This window comes from Meriones unguiculatus, chromosome 16, assembly GCF_030254825.1.
Source record: "Meriones unguiculatus strain TT.TT164.6M chromosome 16, Bangor_MerUng_6.1, whole genome shotgun sequence".
NCBI lineage: Eukaryota > Metazoa > Chordata > Mammalia > Rodentia > Muridae > Meriones > Meriones unguiculatus.
The window spans coordinates 44,539,510-44,561,463 of NC_083363.1; the positions used below are offsets into that span (position 1 = coordinate 44,539,510).

Here is a 21,954-nt window from a genome sequence, read left to right on the forward strand (position 1 = left end):
GAGCAAAAATGAGTTGGAGGGGAAAGGAATTGCTTGGTGTTTGAGTTACCATCCATCATGAGAAGTGGCAGGACCTCAAGGCAGGACCTGAGGCAGATATGATGAAGGACTGCTGCACATTAGCTTGCTCTCCATGGCCTGCCCAGCCTTCTTTCTCAGAACCATACTCAGAACCATGCTCAGAACCATCCCCACTGGACTGGGTCCCCCCACAATAATCATTAATCAAAAGAATGCCACCCAGACATGCTCAGAGACCAATCTGATAGGGGTGACTCCTCAACTGAGGTTCCCTCCTGCCAGCTGACTCAAGTTGGTATCAAGCTAACAAAAACTAACCAGCACATACTCCAAATATTTTTTTAATTTAAAAAATATTTTATTTCATAATTAAAGGATATATTAATTTTCTACTAAATTTTTATATAATCAATAGGTTATAAATATATGTATAATTCCCCTACAAACATAAATACATAATAGTTTAGGCCAACCTCATTTATACTTAACAAATTTTTCTAAGGACACACATACCAGATGTTTGTCCCATCCTTGCCAAATCCCCACCCCCACCCTCCCAATATGACCCCTTTCCATAAATTCGAATTAAATTTTCTTCATTTCTATCAGAAATATGAGCATTTCATTGACCTCTACAAGAATGATACTGCATCTAAGTGACAGTATTGGCAGGAAATGTAGTTAGTCATCATGTAACACCAAGAGACTGGGCCAAGGGTCCCTAAAGTCTCCTTCACTTTCAGGAGTTTAAGACATTGGAACCTATCGGGACTGGTAACAATTCTAAAGCATGCCAGAAAGTTAACACTATATCTAATACAACGGAATTATAAAGGCACATCTTACTAAGCAGGAAGCAGAAAGATCAGGCTTTAGAGCGCTGGATAAAGACAGGCTTTTCCTCGGCTCCTTCAACTGAGTTTGGTGTGCAGCTTTGTCAGGCGGCGTGGTGGACAATGGGGGTGACACAGGTGCAGCCAACTTTGACCAGCATCTTCTCCAACCTGAAGGAGTTGGAACAGCCCTGGGGCTCCCGCCGAAGGACAAGGATTTCTTGCTGGATGGCAACGGAGTTCATGGAGCTGTCTTCTTGCCCCTGGGCATTGATGCAGCCCGAGTATCTGCACTGGGCCTCAGCAATCTCTGAGGGGAAGCGGTGGGGGTCTCGGGTGATGCTGAAGGAAAGAAAAAGGGGGTGGGGGATGAAAGCAGAATGTTAAGGCCAGGAAGAGGAAGAGAGAAGGCTTTCGGCAGCTCTGGGTGTTTCCCGTAGGGATGGTTCTGAGATATACAGGAAGCAGCACAGGCTCTGGATTCTTGGACCAAGCTCTAGCTGTTAAGTAACTTCCTGAGCCTCAGGTGTCTCCACTATAAAACAGGGTTTCTCACATATCATCTTCTCAGAGGACTGTTGGGATATCACATAGTATGAGGGCATGTAGAGTAACCCCATGAATGATGCTAGGGTTCGGTTAATCTTAGGTCTACGCTGCATTCGTGCTGTTATTCCGGTTCTTAGCCGTCCTTTAGCAGAGATGCACATCACATCTCCCAGTAGGTAGTCCATAAAACTCATTGCTTCGAAAAGAAAATCAAAGCCACAGAGATCTGTGACTCCAAATCCTCTCTCTAGTTCTCTCTGGATACTCCCCTTTGCCTGGAGACAGGCAGCCAAGCCAGTTTGCCACAGTGCCCAAACCTGTCAAGAAGGGAGCTATGCAGCAGCCCCAGATCATGGCATTTTCCCTGGAATCTGTTTTAATGGGGGTATTTGGAGGGTATAGGTGGGTTCTGAGTGTTCCCAGGACCTAAATCTTAAGGCAAAATTACAAGGCTCTCCATCCTGTTCGGCTGACCTCTACTTCCCTGGCTGACTTTTCTTCCACATCCATCCTTACCTTCACCACTCAGAGAGAAATGTCTAAGCTGAGTAGATTCCTAAACTGACTCCTCATTTCCACTTCTCCTCATTCAGTGATAACAGTGCAAGCTAAAAAATAGTGAGGCATTCAACAACACAGGTGAACCAAGGCAAGAAAGCAGGAAAAAAGCTGAGTTCCTGGGAAAGGTGGAACTTCCGTTGGAGGGAATGAATGTGAAGCCAGCCATAATAGCTCATGCTTACATCCCAGAACTCAGAAGGCTGGGGCAGAAGGATAACCATGGATGTGAGGGTAGCCTGAGCTACCTGGTAAATTTCAGAGCAACCTGAGCTACAAAGTGAGACCTCTATCTCATTAAAAAAAAAAAAAAAAAAAAAAAAAGTGACTGTGAGTCCTGAATTCTCAGAAGAATAAGGCTTTAGAATCAAAATAATTTAGCACATTTTTTTAATCTTTTCTTTTCTTTTTTTTGGTTTTATTTTGTTTTGTTTTTGTTTTCTCAAGGCAGGGTTTCACTATGTAGCTCTGGCTGTCCTGGAACTCAGTATGTAGACCAGGCTGGCCTTGCACTCAGAGATCTGACTCTGCCTCCTAAGTGCTGAGACTAAAGGCATGCACCATTAACCTTGTTTGGCATATTCTTCAGTGGAATATGTATCCTCCTTGGCTTACTTGTAATCCCATGGGGAGCTGGAGCGGTTCTGGAAGTCATGTGTAGCAGAGATGCCCTGGTTTTGATTGAAGATGCGAATGTCAACTCTCACACTATTACCGTCCAGAGGAGGGCAATTCCCAGCCTTCCCGGAGGCAGTAACCCCTGTTTTGGGGTTCTTACGAGCTGCTGCACTACTCAGGATGGCAAGAAGACCCAACATCAACAGTAGCAGGGACTTGACCTAGAAATAGACAAGATTACCTCAGGTTAGCACCCTGATGGTGCATAATGTTAACTGAACTCTGTATGTAGAGTCACTTTATGGGGTCAAGGTTTCTTTCTTTTTATGGTAAGATCATGCCAGGTCATCACTGGCAATGGAAACCCTCAAATCTGATGTTATCAGGGTACAAAACAGAAAATCTGGTAATTAAAGCCCTCTTGACTTTATCTCCAGCCTTATATTCCACAAAGCCTTTCTCCAAGATATCCCTCCAAATCCCATCACACAGTCAAGGCCCCATTCATATGTAGTTTGGATAGAACCGGTTTTATATCAACAATAAATAATAATTATTTTATAATTTGTCACTCAAGAAGCATTTTTATGTTCTCTAAACATGCAGTATTTGTGTTCTTATCAGACTTAACACTGTTTGAGTAAAACTTCCTGTAAGAGAATGTACATAGCAAGAGTGTTCCAAAAGAAAAAAAAAAACAAAAAAACTTTCTGAATGAATGAAAGAATGGATAAGTAAATGAATGAACAGGGCAGCACAGTTAAATTAAGCAATATAGTTAAGCTATGCTCCTCGAGTAAAAGATTATGCAAAACCAACCACAGCAAGCTTCCAGTTATCCAAGCTAATTGAAAAGCCCAGACACTAATGGAGCACGACAGCAGAGTGTAGAACCCATTTCTTTTAGCTCTGGAATATGCATTTTCCTATACTTACACTGCGATCAGTTTAACTGGTGTGGCAAAAACACCCAGAGAAAGTTCTCAGTGAAGATCAAACCAGAAGAATAACTAAAACCTCAACACCTTCCCCTTTTTGCAAGCCTCCTTTGCCCACAGCACAGTCCCTGCTCACAATCCCTGGCAACGGACAAGCCCAGCATAAGACAGAAGAGCTAAAGCTGAGCTTTTCACTTCTGGGCTCCGTTGTTCGGGTTTACACTGTGTTGGTAAGGAAAATGATTTCGCAAGTTGGATGAAAATCCCTGCCTTATATTTTATACATACTGGAGGCAAGAAATGCCCAGAACAAACAGCAAGTGTCAACCTGCTGTACCAAGATCACTGATGGTAAGTTGAAAGCAAGATGCAGGATGAGACAGATTTGCGTCCAGATAATCAGCAGAATATGCCTTCACCTCCACAATCTTTCATTCATTCAACAAGTCCTTGAGGCCACAGTGTTATGGTTTGGGGCATTATCTCTAGAGTTTTGGACCATCTGGGGTCTATAACTCAATTCCAGGACTGGGCCCACAGTGACTTGGTTCCTACATCCATATAAATCCCAAAAAGCCCTGTAAGCATGTGGTAAGGATCTGATGCAGATAACCACAGGCGTCGACTGACATTGCACTGCGCATGAGTGGATGTGGAATGCAGTCTCATAAGTGCTCTGAAGTGTAGAAAACACAGTCATATCTATCAACCACTTCTTTAGGTTTCTTAAGGAAATTTCTCCTTTGAATCTTCTCTTTCCTCTTGTATATCATCTTCATTAGCTCACTTCTAATTTTAATTATCAAGACTGAAAGTCACTCTAGCTTGGGGTTACGTGATTAGTGATAACTGTTATGGTGGTTTGAATGAGAATCCACCCCCACCCCCATTAGGCTCATGTTTGAATATTTGGTCCCCAGTTGGTGGAATTGCTTGGGAAGGATCAGGACATGTGGTCTTGTTGGGGGAGGTGTGCCCCTGGAGTGGGCTCTAAGGTTTCGAAACTCGTATGTCATTCTGTTAGCTCTTTCTACCTCAGGGATATGGCTCAAGACGTGAGCTCTCAGCTACTGCTCTAGCACCATGCCTGCCCGCACGCAGCCACAGTGATCATGGAGTTTAGCCGTAGGAAACTGTAAGCCCCAAGTTAAACATGTTTTTTGTATATGTTGCCTTGGTCATGGTGTTTTATCACAGAAATAGAAAAATAGCTAAGACAACTATCATGCCCCTAACATTGTTTTTCTTAATATTCGTGAGGTATTTCAGAAAACATTTTCACACCTCTTTAAATACTAGATTCTGAAAGCTACCCTGTGAAGTAGACGGAATTCATTTTAATTATCTAATCAGCTAGGTGAAGGACTTATGTCTGAGAGGCAATAAACAGCTTGGCAGAGTTTCCCTTCCCCTTTGCACCAGTCTACAGCTCCACCTTCCATGGCAACGCTCAGTCTCAGCCACTGAAGGTCATTACTACTATTCTCCACATTAATCTTAGCTGTGTCTCCTTACAGGAGCCAAGAATTCTAAACACCCTGTTCACTGCATCAGAAAGACAGTGGTATTGAAAACCACATGGCCTTAGTCAGGAAATCAGGTGCCAGCAGCAAATCACAGCTCGCTTCATGCCAACGTTGTTGTTAGCGTTTTGGAGCTCTGATGAGGCTGGTGCAGAGTCTGGAGAACTATCCTAGCAATACTTCTCCCTATGGAAGTTAGGAGTGTTTGCCAGGCTTGAGTTCATACATGCTACCTTTAAAGCAGGCTAATCGAGATATATGGTCCTCACCCTGTAGAATGGGAAACCAGTGGGAGAATACTGAAGCCGAAGGTGGTTGGTTGTAGAATGTGAACCTTCTTGGCTTAGCTTTGTACATTACTCAGGTGTGAGCTCAGCTAAGAGAGCATCTGCACGCTTGCCCCTTCCCTTCCCTGTAGTCTGTAAACTCCCCACACAGGAATAGGCTACAGAACCTGGTCAGCCCCACACTCCATCTAAATTTACCTCAGTTACCCACAGAGTGTGTCCTCTCTGCTTGCCCCTCCTAACTCAATCCTATTTCAATGCTACTGTGACTTCCAGGCTTCTTGCTGACAATCTAACTGATCCCACACACACAAAGAAACAGAAGTGGTTTGTAGCATTAAAGTATCCAAAGGATTTGCTTGGAGACAGTGGTGTTAGGTTGAGAATCTTGCCTCTCGATCATCCACAGGGAAGCCTTTGACTGTTGGGAGCCAGAACACCCAGCTGCAGGTCTCAGATCTGCACCACAGTATTAAATAACAGCAAACAAAAAAACAGATGACTGAGCCCCTTTGCACTGTGTTTTGGGGAAAACGTTCATTATCTATTTCTGTGGGTTGATGAGATTATGAGAGGTAATAATATTAACACCAAGCTGGGCTTGGTGGCACACCCCAGTAATTCCATCATTCCAGAGAGGAAAGCAAAAAAGCTGGACAGTTCCAGACCAGTTTGAGCCCACAGAGCAGACTCAAGACTAGCATGGGCCACACGGGAAGCATAAACAATAATATTAAGAATTAGTATCTCTATGCTCTTTTCTACATTTACTGCTTAGAGCAAATCTGTGTCCAAACTAACTAAAAAAACTAAGCTTACATGGTCTACCTTACAAGTATAGATTCATATAAATATATGAATCCCTTCCCCCAAAATGCTGTAAAGGAGACATCATAATTATGACGTGACACAGGTGAGAAAATTAAAACTCACGAAGGGTGATGACTAATTCCCAAATTCCACACTTAGCAGGTAGCAGAGCCAGATTTTTCTGACTCTCAAAGCCTTGAGTCCCTCAGTGCTGTACTTTGGTGGCTTGTAGTACTCACTAAAACAACACACTAGTAATTAATTAAGTATCATTGTCGGAAAGCATGAGCCATTCGTAAAAGCCATGCTCTTTTAAGTTGCAAGGTTTATACAAGGAAAATCGGTGGACTACCAAAACCAGTAACAGCGCTGCGATCTCCTAAGTCTAGTTCCATGTGACAGGCATGGTTCCAGGTCTAAGGAGTGAGGACTAGAATTCTATCACATTAACATCCCACTAGCTTCAAGAAGAAATGAGACCATGCAAATTAATTCATCAACCAGTTATCAAAGACAAGAAACACTTCTCCAGGAGCTGTCCAAAAGTTTAACACTGAGTGGTCCACTTCCTCCACTCAAAGTACTACTGTAGACTTGGAAGAACCAAATTGGGTTCCCTGCTTCCTTGGGACATATGTTAATACTAATGTATATTGCATATATTGTGATATTACAGATATATCTATTCTTTGGATATATGTATGTATACATATATGTGTGTGTATTATATATGTATATACTTGGCAGGCTCTTGTTTTAGGCCAACCAAAGTCTGTAGAGAGTAGATAAGAGAGACCATGGTAGTCACTTATGATACCAGAAACACTCACAAACCCACCTGAGCAAAATCTATCCGGTAAGATCATATGCTTTCCTCCCCTTGTAACTTTTCTGTTATTGGTGGGATTTGTTTTTTCTTTTTCTCCATCAGACAAATAAAAATTAAGCTTAACTTCACTTTTTTTAAAGAACTAATTCACAAGAGTCCACAAATGTCCAAAGCCTTAGAAATCTACCTTTGCTTTAAAGCCTAGACACAGTTACCCTCCTAGGGCTATCAGCACCACTCACCATGGCTGTCTCGCAGGTGCCCTTCATGCTTGTTTCTTGCTGGCTGCTTCTTTGCTCAGGAAGCACTTTCTTCTGAGTATGTCCCCACTGGTATGTGATTGACAGCACCTGTCTGTTTTATAGCAATCACTGTCCCTGTTTCCACTGACCTCCTTACTGTCTGTAAGTTGTGGTTGACCCAGAGTGACTGACGAATGCAGGTTTTTTTTTTTTTCTACTCCACTTCCTGAAGGGGAATCAAAGGGGGACCCTGAAGGGAGATGACGAAAAATGGATCAGATCTTCCTTTCCTTCTACTCCCCACTTCCACTACCATTACCTTTACTACAGACATGAAGCAAGTCACAGATTACGGTCACAATCTTTAATTCTCCCACAAATCATCAGCAACCTTGTCACGCACTGTGGGTTCTATTTTCAGGTCACACAATAGAATCAATCCATGATTGAAATTGGGGTAAGTCATCCTTACCACGCCTTGGTTTTAAACACTGTAGATGGGGAAATTAAATGAAAGAAATGACTGATGTCAGCGGGGGAATCAGAAATTACATCCCCAGGTAGTTTTGTGGTTTCCCTAAACTATGACAAGACCCCTACTGTGCTTAACAAATCACCATTCACACAGTATATGTGGCTATTATCTTGGCTATCTCTGATTGAGGACCATTTCTGTTAGCTGAAATGAATTAGGAAATGGAAGACTTTAAATGCTCTTGTGCAGTTTGTAGACTTGTAAAAAAAAAAAAAAAAAAAAAAAACTCATTTGTCTCTGTTTAGATCCAGGCAATACACATTTGTCAAGTATATGCATTTTACTCTAGGGAGAGACCGTCATTCCTTCAGATCAGATCCAAGCAGTAAGCATTTGTCAAGCACATGCCTTTATGCTAGGGAAGCACAATCATTTTCCTCCTTCGAAAACACCAGTACTTTACTTCTTAAAAATCTCTGTTCTGATCAGGTAAAACTTTCTACACTTTGCCCAATTGTGAGTTTGTGAGTCAATCACCATCTCCTACAAAATGAAGCTTCCCCAAATGTAGGGAATGAGGGTGGAATTGATTAAAACTATATATTCATGTATAAAACTCTATAACAATAATTTTTGTTGTTGTTTTTTGTTGTTGTTGTTTTATTTTTCTAAACAGGGTTTCTCTCTGTATCTTAGCTGTGGTCTAGAGCTCAAGGCTGTTGTCCTTTTCAATGTGTTGGAAAAAAAAATTTCCATTTTCTTTAATTGAAGAGCACCCACAACTGATCACTGTTCTGTTCTGGCATGGCTTACAACCACACGACTCCTCTCTGTGCCTGTGGAGGGTTTCTGCCTGTCTTCTTGGCAGCTGTCAGAGGTTCAGCTCCTACCAAGAAGCTTCTCAGTAAGCTCAAACTCTGTCTAGGTTTGCCTGCTTGTGTTCGGGATTGTGCTCTAAGATCTTAATGGAATATCTTCAGCCCTTCCCAAATACACAATGCAAATCTACAAATATGCAATCTACATTACACAGTGTATTTTTTGTGCAAACACAGGTTCAATATAAGAGCTTTAGCCAGACTGAAATCTCCATTTTAAGGCCTCCCCACATATGACAGCTCCTGTACACAGTGAAACGGGCTTCATGAAGTCAAGAAGTATTCCTTTGCTCATGATACCAAACCAATCTACACGTGAGAATAATATGGAATAAACTGGGTAGACTGAGGCACTCCCTGTTATTTCTGGATCTTCACAGCCAAAGGATTGTGTGTTGTGGCTTGGTGTCCACTGTAGCAGGGTTCAGAGGTGGGAGCTTGTGAGGTGGATTTTCATGACTCTGCTTCATCAATTGAATAAGCATAGATTTATAGCTACTTTCTTAGTTTTACTTATTAGCTTAAATGTGAGTTGTCCAGAACTCTGATCATTGGATATTTATTACATGAGTGCACATGTACACACATACACAAAGAAAGAGAGAGATCTGGCTAGCATATAAAATACTAAATTTCATTACAACATTCTTCTTTCTTTTTCTTTTTCTTTTTTTCTTTTCTTTTTTGGTTTTTCAAGACAGGGTTTCTCTGTGTGGCTCTGACTGTCCTGAAACTCGCTCTGTAGATCAGGCTGGCCTCAAACTCAGAGAGATCCACGTCCCTCAGAGTACTGAGATTAAAAGCATGTTCTGCCACTGCCAAGCTTCACTATGACATTCTTATGGATGTATTAAATTTTTAACTTAATGGACTATGAGAAGATGGCAGAAATAGACAGATAGGGACTAATAGGAGGTTGGTCACTGGGAGAATAGAATTGAGAAATACATTTTGTTCTGAGTTCCTTCTGCTCCATCCTTCCCTCTCTCTTTTCACATTATCCTTTGGAAACACCATGGCGTAAACAACATTGCCCTCCCACACACTCAAGAATGATGCACAAGGTTCCTGCCTTGTCCTTGCCAAGAAACTTGATGTCATATGACCATAGGCTAAAACCCCTGAAACCATGAGCCAAAATGTTTTTATGCCTTTAGGTTGATTGTTAGGTGTGTTGCCACAGCTTGTTAACGTGCTTACTTTCCTCAGTAGTCTCTCCTATCAAGGCCATGCTTCTCTGCACAGAAAGAGTCTAACAAACACCCTGAAAGAAAGAGCTAAAACCACCAGACTCAATACGGAAGGGTTTGCTGGGGTGCGAGGGAAGAGTAAAGCAGCACCTTCCACGAGAAGGAAACAGCATTAATTTGCACATTTGTGACCAAAACGTTGTCCCCAGCAGAGGGAAAACAACTGATAACTGCCTGGAACCAACAGGCTCAGGTCATTCATCTTGCCTGTATTTAGTCAGGATTTCTTCCCATTGAAAAACAAAAGTGTTTACACTATGGACACCAGAATGAATATATGATAAATAGACAGCCAACCCTGCTGAGTGCACTTCTCTGACCTCGTGTCATCACCAGCTTTGAGAGTTTCAGAAATTCGCCAAAGCTGTCTGTCATTCAACACGCAGTCTAAACTCTGCTCCAGAGCCCACAGAAAGCAAGCAGCAGATAAACTGTGATATCAGGGGTGACTTACACACAATCTCACTCATGATACAATACTGCAGCTGGCAAAACAGTCAGTTGTTGTTTTTTTTTACAGGATACTGTTCCAGGGAATAGTCTGTACTATTACAAAATCTAGTTACACAGTAAAAATTATCGCACATGTATTAACCAATAAGATAACAAAATGAGATAGTTAGAGATCTTGGTGGCATCAATATAAATATTTAATGTTACATATCCAACTTCAAGAGACTTTGTCCTCATTTTATAAAGGTGAATCTATTCAAAATATAAAGCTATAGGGAGATGGCTCGGGGGTGGGGGACTTGCTGTGAAAGCAAGAGGATCTGAGTTCAAATCCTCAGCACCCATGTAAAAGCTGGACATGCTTGTACTCCCAGAATCAAGGGAGTCAGACTGGTTATGGGAGTTTGCTGGCCAGCCACCCTGGCCCAACATAAGCTTCAGTCTCAAGGAGTGACTTATCTCAAAATAATAATAACAGCAAGGCCAAAAGCCATTCTCTGATCTCTGCTTGTATGTGTCCAAGCACATAAGGGCACATATACTACATACACACACACACACACACACACAGAGAGAGAGAGAGAGAGAGAGAGAGAGAGAGAGAGAGAGAGAGGTACAGCACAGTAGTATACCTGAAAATACAAAAATTAATGTCTTAAGGTGCCAACATAACAGAAGCATAAACAACTTAATTATACTTTGGGCAGTTAAATTACAGGTCAGATAAATGATGATCTAGGTTATAATATAATGCAGTCCATTTAATAGAAAGTTGCAATAACTTGAAAGGCAGATATTGTACCTAATTTGTAGCCTTAGAGAAAGATATTAGAAAACAGAACCTTATTTGTGCATGCTCGATTTTCTCAATTGTCAAAAGTAACACAAGAAGGAAATTGAGTACGGCACAGGACTGAAACGTTTGCAAATGAAATAAAGAAGTCCAGAAGTCCAGAGTCCTGCAAGACTGGAAAGAAGAAACAGCTCTTTCTACTCACCAAAAGTGAGACAAGTACAAAAAGGCTTCCGTGAGAAATGCTCAGGCATACCTTTCAAGCCCAACAAATTTCCCAAGGGTGAAAATCAGAATGCAACATGAAATAATTGGACGCAGGAACTCAGAATAAAATGTGTATGAATACCATTCTGGCAATCGCTCATTAAGTTAAGGAGAGTTGCAGGAATGCAAGAAAGAAACATAGGTGTTCTAAGAGTCATGCTTTGAAAGAAGATTCTGGCTTATGTAAGAACTTTATTCAGCTTGTGAAAACATTTTCAAAATTACCCAGGAACTGATTCTTGTACCTCAACCATCAGAAGCAGGAATCAAAGCCCACTAGAATTCTTACCAACACATTTTTCTATGTATCAAAGATGTTACTAAAAGAAAAAAAAATCAATTTTTAAATACAGCCAGGGACCACAGAGTAAAGATAAGTGAGTTCCTTCCAAATCTAGAATCAAGTTCCAACAGTGTGATAATCTGTGTCCAGGCATAGGAGGCACCCACGACCCAGCTGAGCAAAGAGTCAAAGCTGCAACCCCAAATGTCTGCTGGGCTCCCATTCTTTTTCTTCCAAATAGAAAAAGTCCTTGTTGTTTCCTTCCTTGCATTCTGTCTGTTCAGGCAATGTCCTATCAGACAGACACTCAGACATTGTGTAATGAACCCTAGATTTACACTAGATTCCTTGACTGGTACCTTAAGATGCTTTTCCTTGGGGAAGAAATGATAATGCTGTCCGTGAGAACTGAGAACAAAGTATTTGACGGAAAGTTTGGTGGATGGTAGACAGCGGTAACTGTTCTCTGCTTCCAGGAATTTTTTTTTTTCTTACCCTTTGACTTGCTCTGGTCCATGAAATGTGTGAGTCACTTCCAGGCAGAAGAATGCCAAACCCATGTGTCATTCACCATGACTGCTCTTCTCAGGCCTCAGGGATTATGGAACTGTGTGGGAAGATGATAATGTGGTAAGAGGGAGGAGCCTCCATCATGCTGTGTCTCTGAGCTGGTTCAGTGAGCTGTCTCCCCACTGACCCACACTAGGCACGGCAGCGGGGCATCTGGTCTTGTAAACCCCTGGACCCAGGGCATTCTTCACTGGTCACATATCCTAATCCAAGCAGACTGGCGGAAACACTAAAGGATTTTCAAATCTTTTGTTTACTTTTTATCTGAAATCTGATTTCCCAATGAACATGACAGTTAAGTAATTTTAGCATATACTACATTTAAAGAGGATTATAACTTAGAGTTAAACTCAATTTTTCAACCTTTTTCTTGCTATCTTAATCACAAACAAAAGTTCTTAATATATTATTTACTTAAACTCTGTATTTATCTCCAAGTGATTTAGTTTTCTGGACATTATATATTTATGTCAAAGTCAGGCCTTTCACAGAGTGTGAGAATACTGGGCTAAAGTGACATAAAAATGTCCTGGATGTTGGATTTTGTTCTCTTACTTCAGGCTTTTTGGCAGCTTATTGCTTCCTCAATCAAAAAAAAAAAAATCTTCTTTCCCTTAAGCTGTTTAAACTAATTAAATATACAGCTTGTCTTTTCAGTCCCAAGCACAAAAATATCCAGGTTCCATTCGCTCTCATGACTTTGGCTCTGGGCCTCCCACTGAAGAATAAACATGTGGTAATGTGACAGCATGTGTTAGCAGGCATCTGTAGACCCCACCAAGTCCACATTATCCTCCCCCCACCCCACTTTTATGCTGTAGAATAGTTTGTTTCAACGTGCTTTGAATCTGCTAATATTTCTTATCTGTTTGAAGTAAATAATGAGTCCCAATATGCGTTTTTATAGAAGAAACACAGCTCATAAATCATAGTGACTAACACCTCTCTCTGTGTGTATGTGTGTGTGTGTGTGTGTGTGTTTTCTGTCTCTCTGTGTAACCTTGTCTGGCTTCGAACTCAGAGTGTTGTATAACCCAAGTTGGCCTCAGATTTGGAGATCTGTCTGCCTCTGTGTGCGCCACCATGCCCAGCCAACCCTTCTCTTTAAACGTGATTAATTACTTGTCGAATGAAGAGGCTGCTCATGAGTTGCCGTGTGCTGATGCTTATGAGACTAGGAATTAAGAGAATGAAACTACAGAAACCTCCTTCCCTTCTGCCTTTATGCCTCTGGTTTCCTCTTGCCAACTTTCTCCTATTCTGTGTTCTCCCCTCTCTGAAAAGGGTTGGTGGCCTGGGGATGTAGCTCAGTTGGTAGAGTGGTAGTCAGCACACACAAAGGCCTGGGTAATCCCTAGCACAGCATAAATGGGTGTGGTGGCACATGACTGCAATCCTAGCACTGAGGAGGCAGAGACACGGGGATCATAAGCTTAGGCCACCCTAGACAGCATGAGGAGCTTAAGTGCATCCTGAGCTCATGTCAGAGACAGACTTGGGGAGCGAAAAAGAGAGCAGGGGAGAGAGAAGATAAAGAGGAAAGAAAGAAAAACAGAGAGAAAAGAAAGAAAGAAAGAAAGAAAGAGAGAGAGAGAGAGAGAGAGAAAGAAAGAAAGAGAAAGAAAGAAAGAAAGAAAGAAAGAAAGAAAGAAAGAAAGAAAGAAAGAAAGAAAGAAAGAAAGAAAGAAAGAAAGAAACAGACAGAAAGGACAGAAGGACAGAAAGAGGGAAGAGGATGGAAATAGCTGATGTTGGAAGGAAGGAGGCAAAAGCTCTGGGCGAAAAATAAGGAGGAGAAGTGTTTTTCCAGAGCTCAGTGTGAGAGTTGTGAATAGAAGAGGTTGTAAGTCACTAGGGAAAGGTCCGGTTTGAGCAGTGCTCTCTCAGACCTGAACAGATTCTACAGGGCTGTGGGGGCGCGTGCATTACACTTTTGTTTCCTTGTTAGCACACAGTTTATTAAAAATCCACTCTGGGCTGGGTTCATAGAAGGAAAATAAAAAGCAAGAAAGTGCTGGAGAGATAGCTCGGTGGTTAAGAAAGCTGCCTGCTTTCACAAAAGAGCCAGGTTCAAGCCCCAGAGCCCCATGATGACTCACAAGCATCCATAGCTTCAGTTCCAAGGGATCTGATACTCCTGGCATCAGGCGCACATGTAGTGCATATAGCTATCTACTTGTAGGTATATGCATATATATGCAGTCATGTATATGAAATGAAATGAATGTCATTTACAAGGTTGTGTGCCACTGTGCTCAGCATTTAATAGATAAGTAAATACCGAGAAAGCCACCATAATGCTGCTCTAACTAAGTCAAGCTTCGCTTTAATGGAAAGGTAGATAAAATTAGGATGTGGTAAGGAGGAACAGCTGGGTATTATACTGGAGAAAAACAGACTTCTATTAAATTGAGGGGAGCCGTCTGCTTTGTGGTAGATCAGAGAGCATCTCTGCTCTAGAGAGAACTTACCTGGGCTCCTTTAGGGACTATAAAGATAGAGCCTCTTCCAGGAAGGGTGTCAGCGGACCGTGAATTTTAGGCTAGCCTGGACAACGTAGTGAATTGAGTTTTAGGCTAGCCTGGATGATGTAGTGAAAACAAACAAAACAGTGTATTGGGTTCACATAATGCGTGACATGCTGAAAAACATAACAATCAAATGACCTTATAAGTCTGTTGGGTAAGAAAAGAGGAATCTTAAACTTCCTGTGCATCTTCATAGCTAAGGAGGGCACTTCTACACTCTGGATGGTATTTTGGCCACTGTGGGATAAATCTAACAGTGGGGCTCTTCTGAGTGGGGCTGTGGTCCATCCTGGAAGCTACAGCCTGTGGAGACCCTCCACAAGCTCATCCAGCTCAGGTTTCCTGCAGACTTTCACTTACTCAGCTGCAGGCTGACTTCCTGCAGCGAGCTGGGTGGAATTAGTCAGCGCACTACCCAAGCACCGTGTCTGGGGAAAGCCTGGCTCACTGCCTGCCAGTCGAAAGCGCTTGATTCGTCCCTGCCTTCCTCCCACCAAATCTATCCTCAGCGGGCTTCTACCAGCTTATGCAGGAACCAGGAACCAGCGATTTTCGTTCCTGTACTTTCCCCAGTCATCATATGGACACGGACGAGGGTTTGAGATGGTGGGTGCAGAAAATTTGATCTTTCACCCCATGCTTAGCTCCAAATTACTAATTTCTCACGTATTTGCTCAAATCTCACTCATATGTCATATTCTCAAAAACATTCACACAAGCAAACTCAGTTTGGGATTTGGGGTTTCTGTGCCCTCCTGCTCTCTGGCCATTTTTGTTTTGTTGTTTGTTTGTTTCGTGTTTTTTTTTCTTTCCTGTAGTGATCACTTCAATTCTCCAAGTTCCATCCAAACTCACAGCACTCCCACATCCACCTCCTCCTCACAACTCTCTGGTTTTCCCTCTTCTAATTTTCTGTTTACAATCATGCCAGTCCGTTTAGCAATTAACTAAAGACAACTAGAGATGACTTTGGTTGTTGTCCACTTGAACGGCAACTTGTATGGACTGGGTTTCTAAGGGTTTCACATGCCCATTCATAGTTTGTTCGCTGGATCTTAAATGCCCTGAAGGGGACCACTTTGAACCCCAGCTTTTAGGCTTCCACCATGCATACACACCTAGCAGTCTTTCTGCCTACAGCTAGTGCTCAGCAAATTCCCACCTAGTTTAAACTATTACAAAAGAGCGTTTTGTGGAAGAGAAAACTTGAGGACACAGAATATTATTTTCAAATATTTGTAACCTATGAGGGCTTTACAAGGGAGGAGAATTGGGCTCTAACCAAGTCTCTTTCTCTCTTTTGTAAGAAGTGTCTCACTATTCAGCCCTTGTCTGCATGTCAATGCTTAGAGCAGGCTGGGAAACTCATGGGGTTATGACTGCCTCTGTCTCCCCAGCGCTGGCATTTAAAAAGTGCACCAACCTCTTCAGCTGGTTCTTAACAAGTTTTGATGAGAATTTGGTCTGGGAGACTTGGGGAAGCTTTTGGACTGAACCTCCTCCAAAGCTGCTTGTGTTTTAGGACCCTACAGAACCCCTGAAAACAAGATTGACTTGGGCCAGTGAGATGACTGCAGAGCCTGATGATGAGCTGAGTTTGGTCCCTGGGTCTCTCTCACATGGTGGAAGGAAAGAACAAGCCCCTCTGACCTCCACACCAGTGCTGTGGCACATGACACACATGCTAAGTGAGTAAAGAATACAGGTGACAAGATGTTAAAGAACATTATGATTAATTATACTCCCAGTTAAAATCAGGAGAGTGTGTGTGTGAGGATACAGTTACCTAGGGAATGGGGTAAGAGTGCGTGCTCTCCAGTTCATCCTTCCCATCTTCCTGTGGAAACAATAGCATCAAGCCCAGATGCCAGGAATTCTAAATGTCATAACCTGTTTTCCTTGAAAATCCAATTTAAGATGGGAACGGAAGAGGGGGGAGGCAGAGCGGGAAAGGAAAGAGGATGAGAAAGAAAAATAAAAATAACTATGTTGGCACCAACTATCAAGGTTTTATTTTATTCAAACAATTTGAAAATTATTCTGTTGACCTGCAATACCTGGCACCAGGCAGAGCACCCCAAGACCTGGCATCCAGCTTAGGTGAGCCTTACTACCTGCTCACCTATAGATGATATCTATATACTATAGACATCAGGGGCTGCCCAGAACATTAGAAATATTCTCCAACCCCCATGGGCACTCACGGGGACTGCCTGGCTTTCTTACAGCTAGCCATTCTCGAAGAATTGTGGCCCTTGGCCTCTAACTCCCTCTAATTTGTCTGTTTTTTCTCTGTCTCTTTCCTGTTCCTCTGCTCTCTCTCTCTACTTCCCCTGGCTCCATCATTTTGTATGTAGGGAGAGGGTTGTTTTATTTGTTTTTTGAGACAAGATTTCATGTAGCACTGACTGACCTACAGCTCAGTGCGTAAGCAATGCTATCACTGAACTCCCAATCCTCCTGCCTCTACCTAAGTGCCAGGATTATGGGCTTGTTAATATTTGTCTACAGATAAAGGGATCCCTCTCTCAAACTCTCCCATGGCCCCTTTCCTCGGTGCCAGCACTATCAGCTCTCTGATGAAAATGATTATATTCATGATATGCTATGGTATGAATGGTGTATTTGGTATGGTATGATGTTTAGATGACTACTCACATGTCTAAGACTGGGTTTGGGGACATCTAACCAACTCTGCCTGCTCTCTGAGGAGAATGAGAGATGAATTCACTCTTTGCTTTTTGATTTGGGTCTACTCCATGCTTTATTCTGAATCCTATTTAGCTGTTGCACATTATTGTTCTGGGCATTTTCCCTCTGTACTAACAAGCTAAATGCAGGAACAGGCCAGGACACTTCAAGAACTGCTCCTATTCTGCTAAGTCACACATCTAGTCCTCAAAAATAAATAGTGGGAGGGATTGCCTTTTCTACACTTGCTATATGTTTATTGTACATCACAGTCTCAAATAATTTTCACAAATCTGAATTTCAAGTATGACTGAAGGTACAGCGTGAAAAATACAAGATGTTACAAATATACTTCAAATCTCAACCATGCCAAATGTGGCCATTTGAAAAAGATGGAGGTAGTATTTAGTATCAGCAAGGGTATAGGACAAAATATACCCCCTAAACACATATTAGAAATGCTGTAAAGCATTCCTATTTTGTGTAAAATACTTGTACCTCTAAGAAATTGTGCTAAGGAATAAGTGTTTTCACCAAAACTTCCAACCAAGCTGTTCTTCACAGTATTATTTACAACCATGAAAATTTGACAGTGTCCAGCTATGCAGGTTTATATAAATACCAAGGACAGAAATTTAACATGTATATGGGTTGATAATTATAAGTATTTCAGTGTTCCACTAATGAAAAGATTTGGTTAGAAATGAAAGAATATATGTTTGAATTTCTCAAAACTAAGAAAACATTAGCAGGTTTCCCAACGGGAAGTTTCCTGGTAACTACAGTACCTACCATAGCAGCTTTATGATATGAAACAGCACATGCCAATCACTGCCACAGACTTTGCTGCCCTTGGGAAAAAGTCTTAAGATTGCTCAAAGAGCATCACCTAGCTATGGAAGTGTGCAATAATTATTTTTTTTGGAGGGTTCACTATGCCCGCCTTTGCTCCTAAGTATCTATTTGTTTTTTGTTTGTTTGTTTTTTATTCCTCCCACTTCAGACTGTTTAGTTCCCAAATAAAAGACACAGAGATTAATAAAAGCTTTAAGGCACCAAAACTCAGCAGACATCAACACTCTAAGTTATTTGGCTCTTTCCCAGCTACCCACTCCAAGTTACCTGCCATAACTGTTCCCGCCTGGGATGCTTCTGTTCCTAACATCAGCCTAGCTCTCATGGCCATGTGCTCATAGTCCATACTGCCCCATCATGACTTCTTTTCCCTGCTTCCTCTCCTCCTGCTACATCTTCTCCTTCCTCACTTCTCCTCCTGGCCTTGGGGTCCCTCTGAGACCCCAAGCCTGGAAACCAAAGCTCTACCTACTTCTCTTCTACCCACCTATAGGCCATCAGCAGCTTTACTTAACCAGTCAGAGAATATTGGTGAGCAAAGTTTACACAACATCACTTGGTGTTCCTGAGAATGTACTCATCTGTACATTCAATCAGGCTACAATCAGGTTTGGGGGGAACCAGTAATTTAGCATTTGAAAGCATAGCACCAGACCAACCCCAACATGAAAGGTCTTGTTTCATCTCCGAACGCTGGTACTCAGTCACTCTATCACTAGAATGCTGTGGTCTCGGCCATGAGATTCATCAACAGATAATGCCCTGGCCCCTCCAGCTCAGAACACTCTGAAGGGAACATCACAGTAGGTTAACTAGAGAACTGTAATTATTAATCAAAACAGCCCTGGGTATGGATCAATTCCACCACTTACTAACTATAAACCCAGAGCAAATCATCTGGTGAAGGTACTTATGGCCAAGTCTGACAACGTGAATTCTGTCCCTGGAGTCCAAGGAAGATGGAGTGACTTGACTACATAATGTTGTGCTACAGTATGTGTGTGGTGGTCAGAAAACAAGACTGTAGAGTCAGTTCTCTCCATCCACCTTGGGTTCCAGGGACAGATCAAGTGATCAGACTTGGCAGCAAGTGCCTTAACCTGATGAGCCATCTTGCCAGCTACCAAACTGGTTTTAAAGTTTCACCAAAATAAATAATACTGGGTACATTAGGGTGCTCCCTCTGTTATTATCATTGGCCGCCTTTCTAAAGAGTAATTTGTTAAACTAAAGACTCTAAGCACCAAAGTTAACCTGTAAGAACCTAGAGCAAGGACAGACACTTCTTGAGATGCTGGAGGCTATGGTTTATGGGAGGTAACAAGCCTCTAAACAAATTTTCTTGACCCGAACATCAGATGTGCTTGATCACATGCATGCAGGAAATACATGGGCAGGAAATATGTCAGGGTGTATGCTTGCCCCTCATTGGGCCTGATGGGAAATACGGTGGCCTTGTGGTTTTGCCTTTTTAAGCCTCTGCAAAATGTGACTCATCACCATTTTCTGTGAACTCAGGAATGGACCTGAGCAGAGTCTATCTTCCTGGCCAGTATTAAATCAAAGCTTGCTTCAAATTTGGATCAAAAATTACTATAGTAGTCTCTTGACCAATGGGATTAGCCAAAACCCCACACACCAATTAAAACTTTGTGTTTTTTTTCCCTTGTGTGTACTCTATCGAGTTCCTTATGGCTTTGATTCCAGACATCTCCACCTACATTGCTAGTCTAGCAGATACCCATGCAAGGGTTGACCTTTCTGTTGCAAGGTTAAATGGTGGCACTTAAAGCAGGAAGGCTTGGCTGACTTACCATAAAAGACACCTGATGGGGACAGCAATTATCAAAATGGTACATCTCAGCAGAGGCTAATAGTCTCCTAAAGGCTGTGGGAGAACACTCAGGACTTAATAGTGAAAATATTCAGGGAAAGGATTTAGAATCTTAACTCCCTCCCCTGAGGAGACACTGGGAAGAATGAGATAGGATTCCATGCTGCTTAATAATGAGCCGGCTAGAGTCCAAGGCTCTTCACTGAGGTGTAAACTAGTTTATATTTCAGCAAGTTAGAATGGAATTAAAATTAATTTTGTGATAAAATCTTCCTAGGATTTAAATAAAACCCCCTGAGATCATTGCAGACATCTTGGGATATTATTCACAGAATACGGAGGCATGGAAACCATTGCTGTTTAAAGGCACAGAGCTGCGTAAGTCTACTGGTTGTGTCTGCAGCCCACCAATTCAACTGAAAATACTACCCAAATGTGTACTTATTTGCCTTATCATTATTCCCTAAACAATACATTACAACAATTATTTATATTTATACAGCATTTACATGGAATTGGGTATAATTTAGAAATGAGTTAAAAGTATGCAGCAGGATATAAGTAGAGAATCTGCAAATAAGATAACATTTTACATAAGGGAGTTGGGCTTCCTCAGATTTTGATCACTCATGGCTACTTTAGAATAACTGTATATAACCAGGTAATAAAATAGTGATGTATAGCAGTTTCCTCAAGATTGAAGCATTGCCTTCAGCAATGAAGCTCCTTAAACGGGAAGGTAAACAATTCAGGAACAGCTTCAGGAAGTCCCTGAAACTGCCAAGATTCACTAAGCCCCTTCTTCCCAAAAGTTGACAACCCAAGCTTGTAAAAGAAATCTCAGACCAGCCAAAGCTGCCTGAAAGAAGCAAAAACCGTCTGCTGAACTGGTCAAGAGGTTTAGCTCAACTAAGTCACTTGGAAATGACATTTGATACAGTCTACATGTAGTGTGTTCCAGGTTCCAGCTTTTGTGAGCTGTTACCCATGCTGGGGTGGGCGCCTGTGATGCAGCTGTCATTGAATCATTTCTGCTCCTGTGAGTATCCCCTCACCCATATTATTGTAAACAACCCCAATAAAACTCATTTGTTCACCAAGTTCTTTGGTGGTATCTATTCTGTGGACTCCCAGCCTGAGGTGAGTGGACATGTGTTATGTCTCCCCAGGAAGTCTCGTCACATAACAGATACCCACTCTGAGGGGCCTGTCAGCAGCACAGACGCTGTGTGTGCATTACCAGGGACCTAGATGATTGTCTAGTTCAAACACCACTTTTCTTAAGAAGCCATGTACTCTCTCTCCTCTTAAGGATGTGGCTGGCCTTACTCAGGGCAGAAGTCAGTGTCAGAGGAAGCAACCTGAACACAATAATGCAGACTTATTTCCCTTGGGCAGTCTGTAGCTCTTTCATCACATTTCTTCTGTGATCAGTATGAAACATAGACTGGGGAAGATTAACTCAAGGAGTTTCATCTATCCTGCTATGGGGAGGCCATCATCCATGTTGGTTGTAGTATCTGTGGTAGTTCACTGGTTTTCTCCCCAACAAAATAAACCAGTCCAAGTCAGATTGAAAGTATAAAAAGGTCAGGTGTGCTTAGAAATTGGGACTCCCAGGTGAGTTCACCAGCCTCAGGACGAGACCCAGACTATGGCAGGTGGGTTTTTTAAGGCTTGCAGGCAAAGGAAAATGACGTGTCTGTCACATGCTGGACTTGTGCCCAGATGTGGCCATCTTGGGGCAGGGGTGGGATAGAGTGGGGTGGGGTGGTGGGGTGAGGTGGGGTTGGGAAGCTGGTTGCCCCAGGTGAGGTGGCTGGGGCAGTCCTCAGGAATGTGGAGGCTTTCCTCAAAGGAGGCAGGGTT

General features: G+C 42.2%; 1 protein-coding gene across 3 annotated transcripts; it reads right to left on the bottom strand.

The window, feature by feature from the left end:
• Positions 1–590: 590 nt before the first annotated feature.
• Positions 591–19,492, bottom strand: Il17f (interleukin 17F). 3 transcript variants are annotated; one of them, XM_060369721.1, is made up of 4 exons: positions 14,649–19,492; positions 12,103–12,214; positions 2,577–2,800; positions 591–1,196 (listed from the first exon to the last, which is right to left on the bottom strand). In XM_060369721.1, the coding sequence occupies exons 2-4, from the start codon at positions 12,172–12,174 to the stop codon at positions 959–961; spliced, it is 534 nt and encodes a 177-aa protein (XP_060225704.1). In that variant the 5' UTR covers positions 12,175–12,214; positions 14,649–19,492; the 3' UTR covers positions 591–958. The 3 variants fall into 3 exon arrangements, with proteins under 3 accessions (XP_060225704.1, XP_060225705.1, XP_021492120.1); XM_060369722.1 differs by lacking the exon at positions 14,649–19,492 and having other exon boundaries at positions 12,103–13,638; XM_021636445.2 differs by lacking the exons at positions 12,103–12,214; positions 14,649–19,492 and adding an exon at positions 7,209–7,445.
• Positions 19,493–21,954: the final 2,462 nt, after the last annotated feature.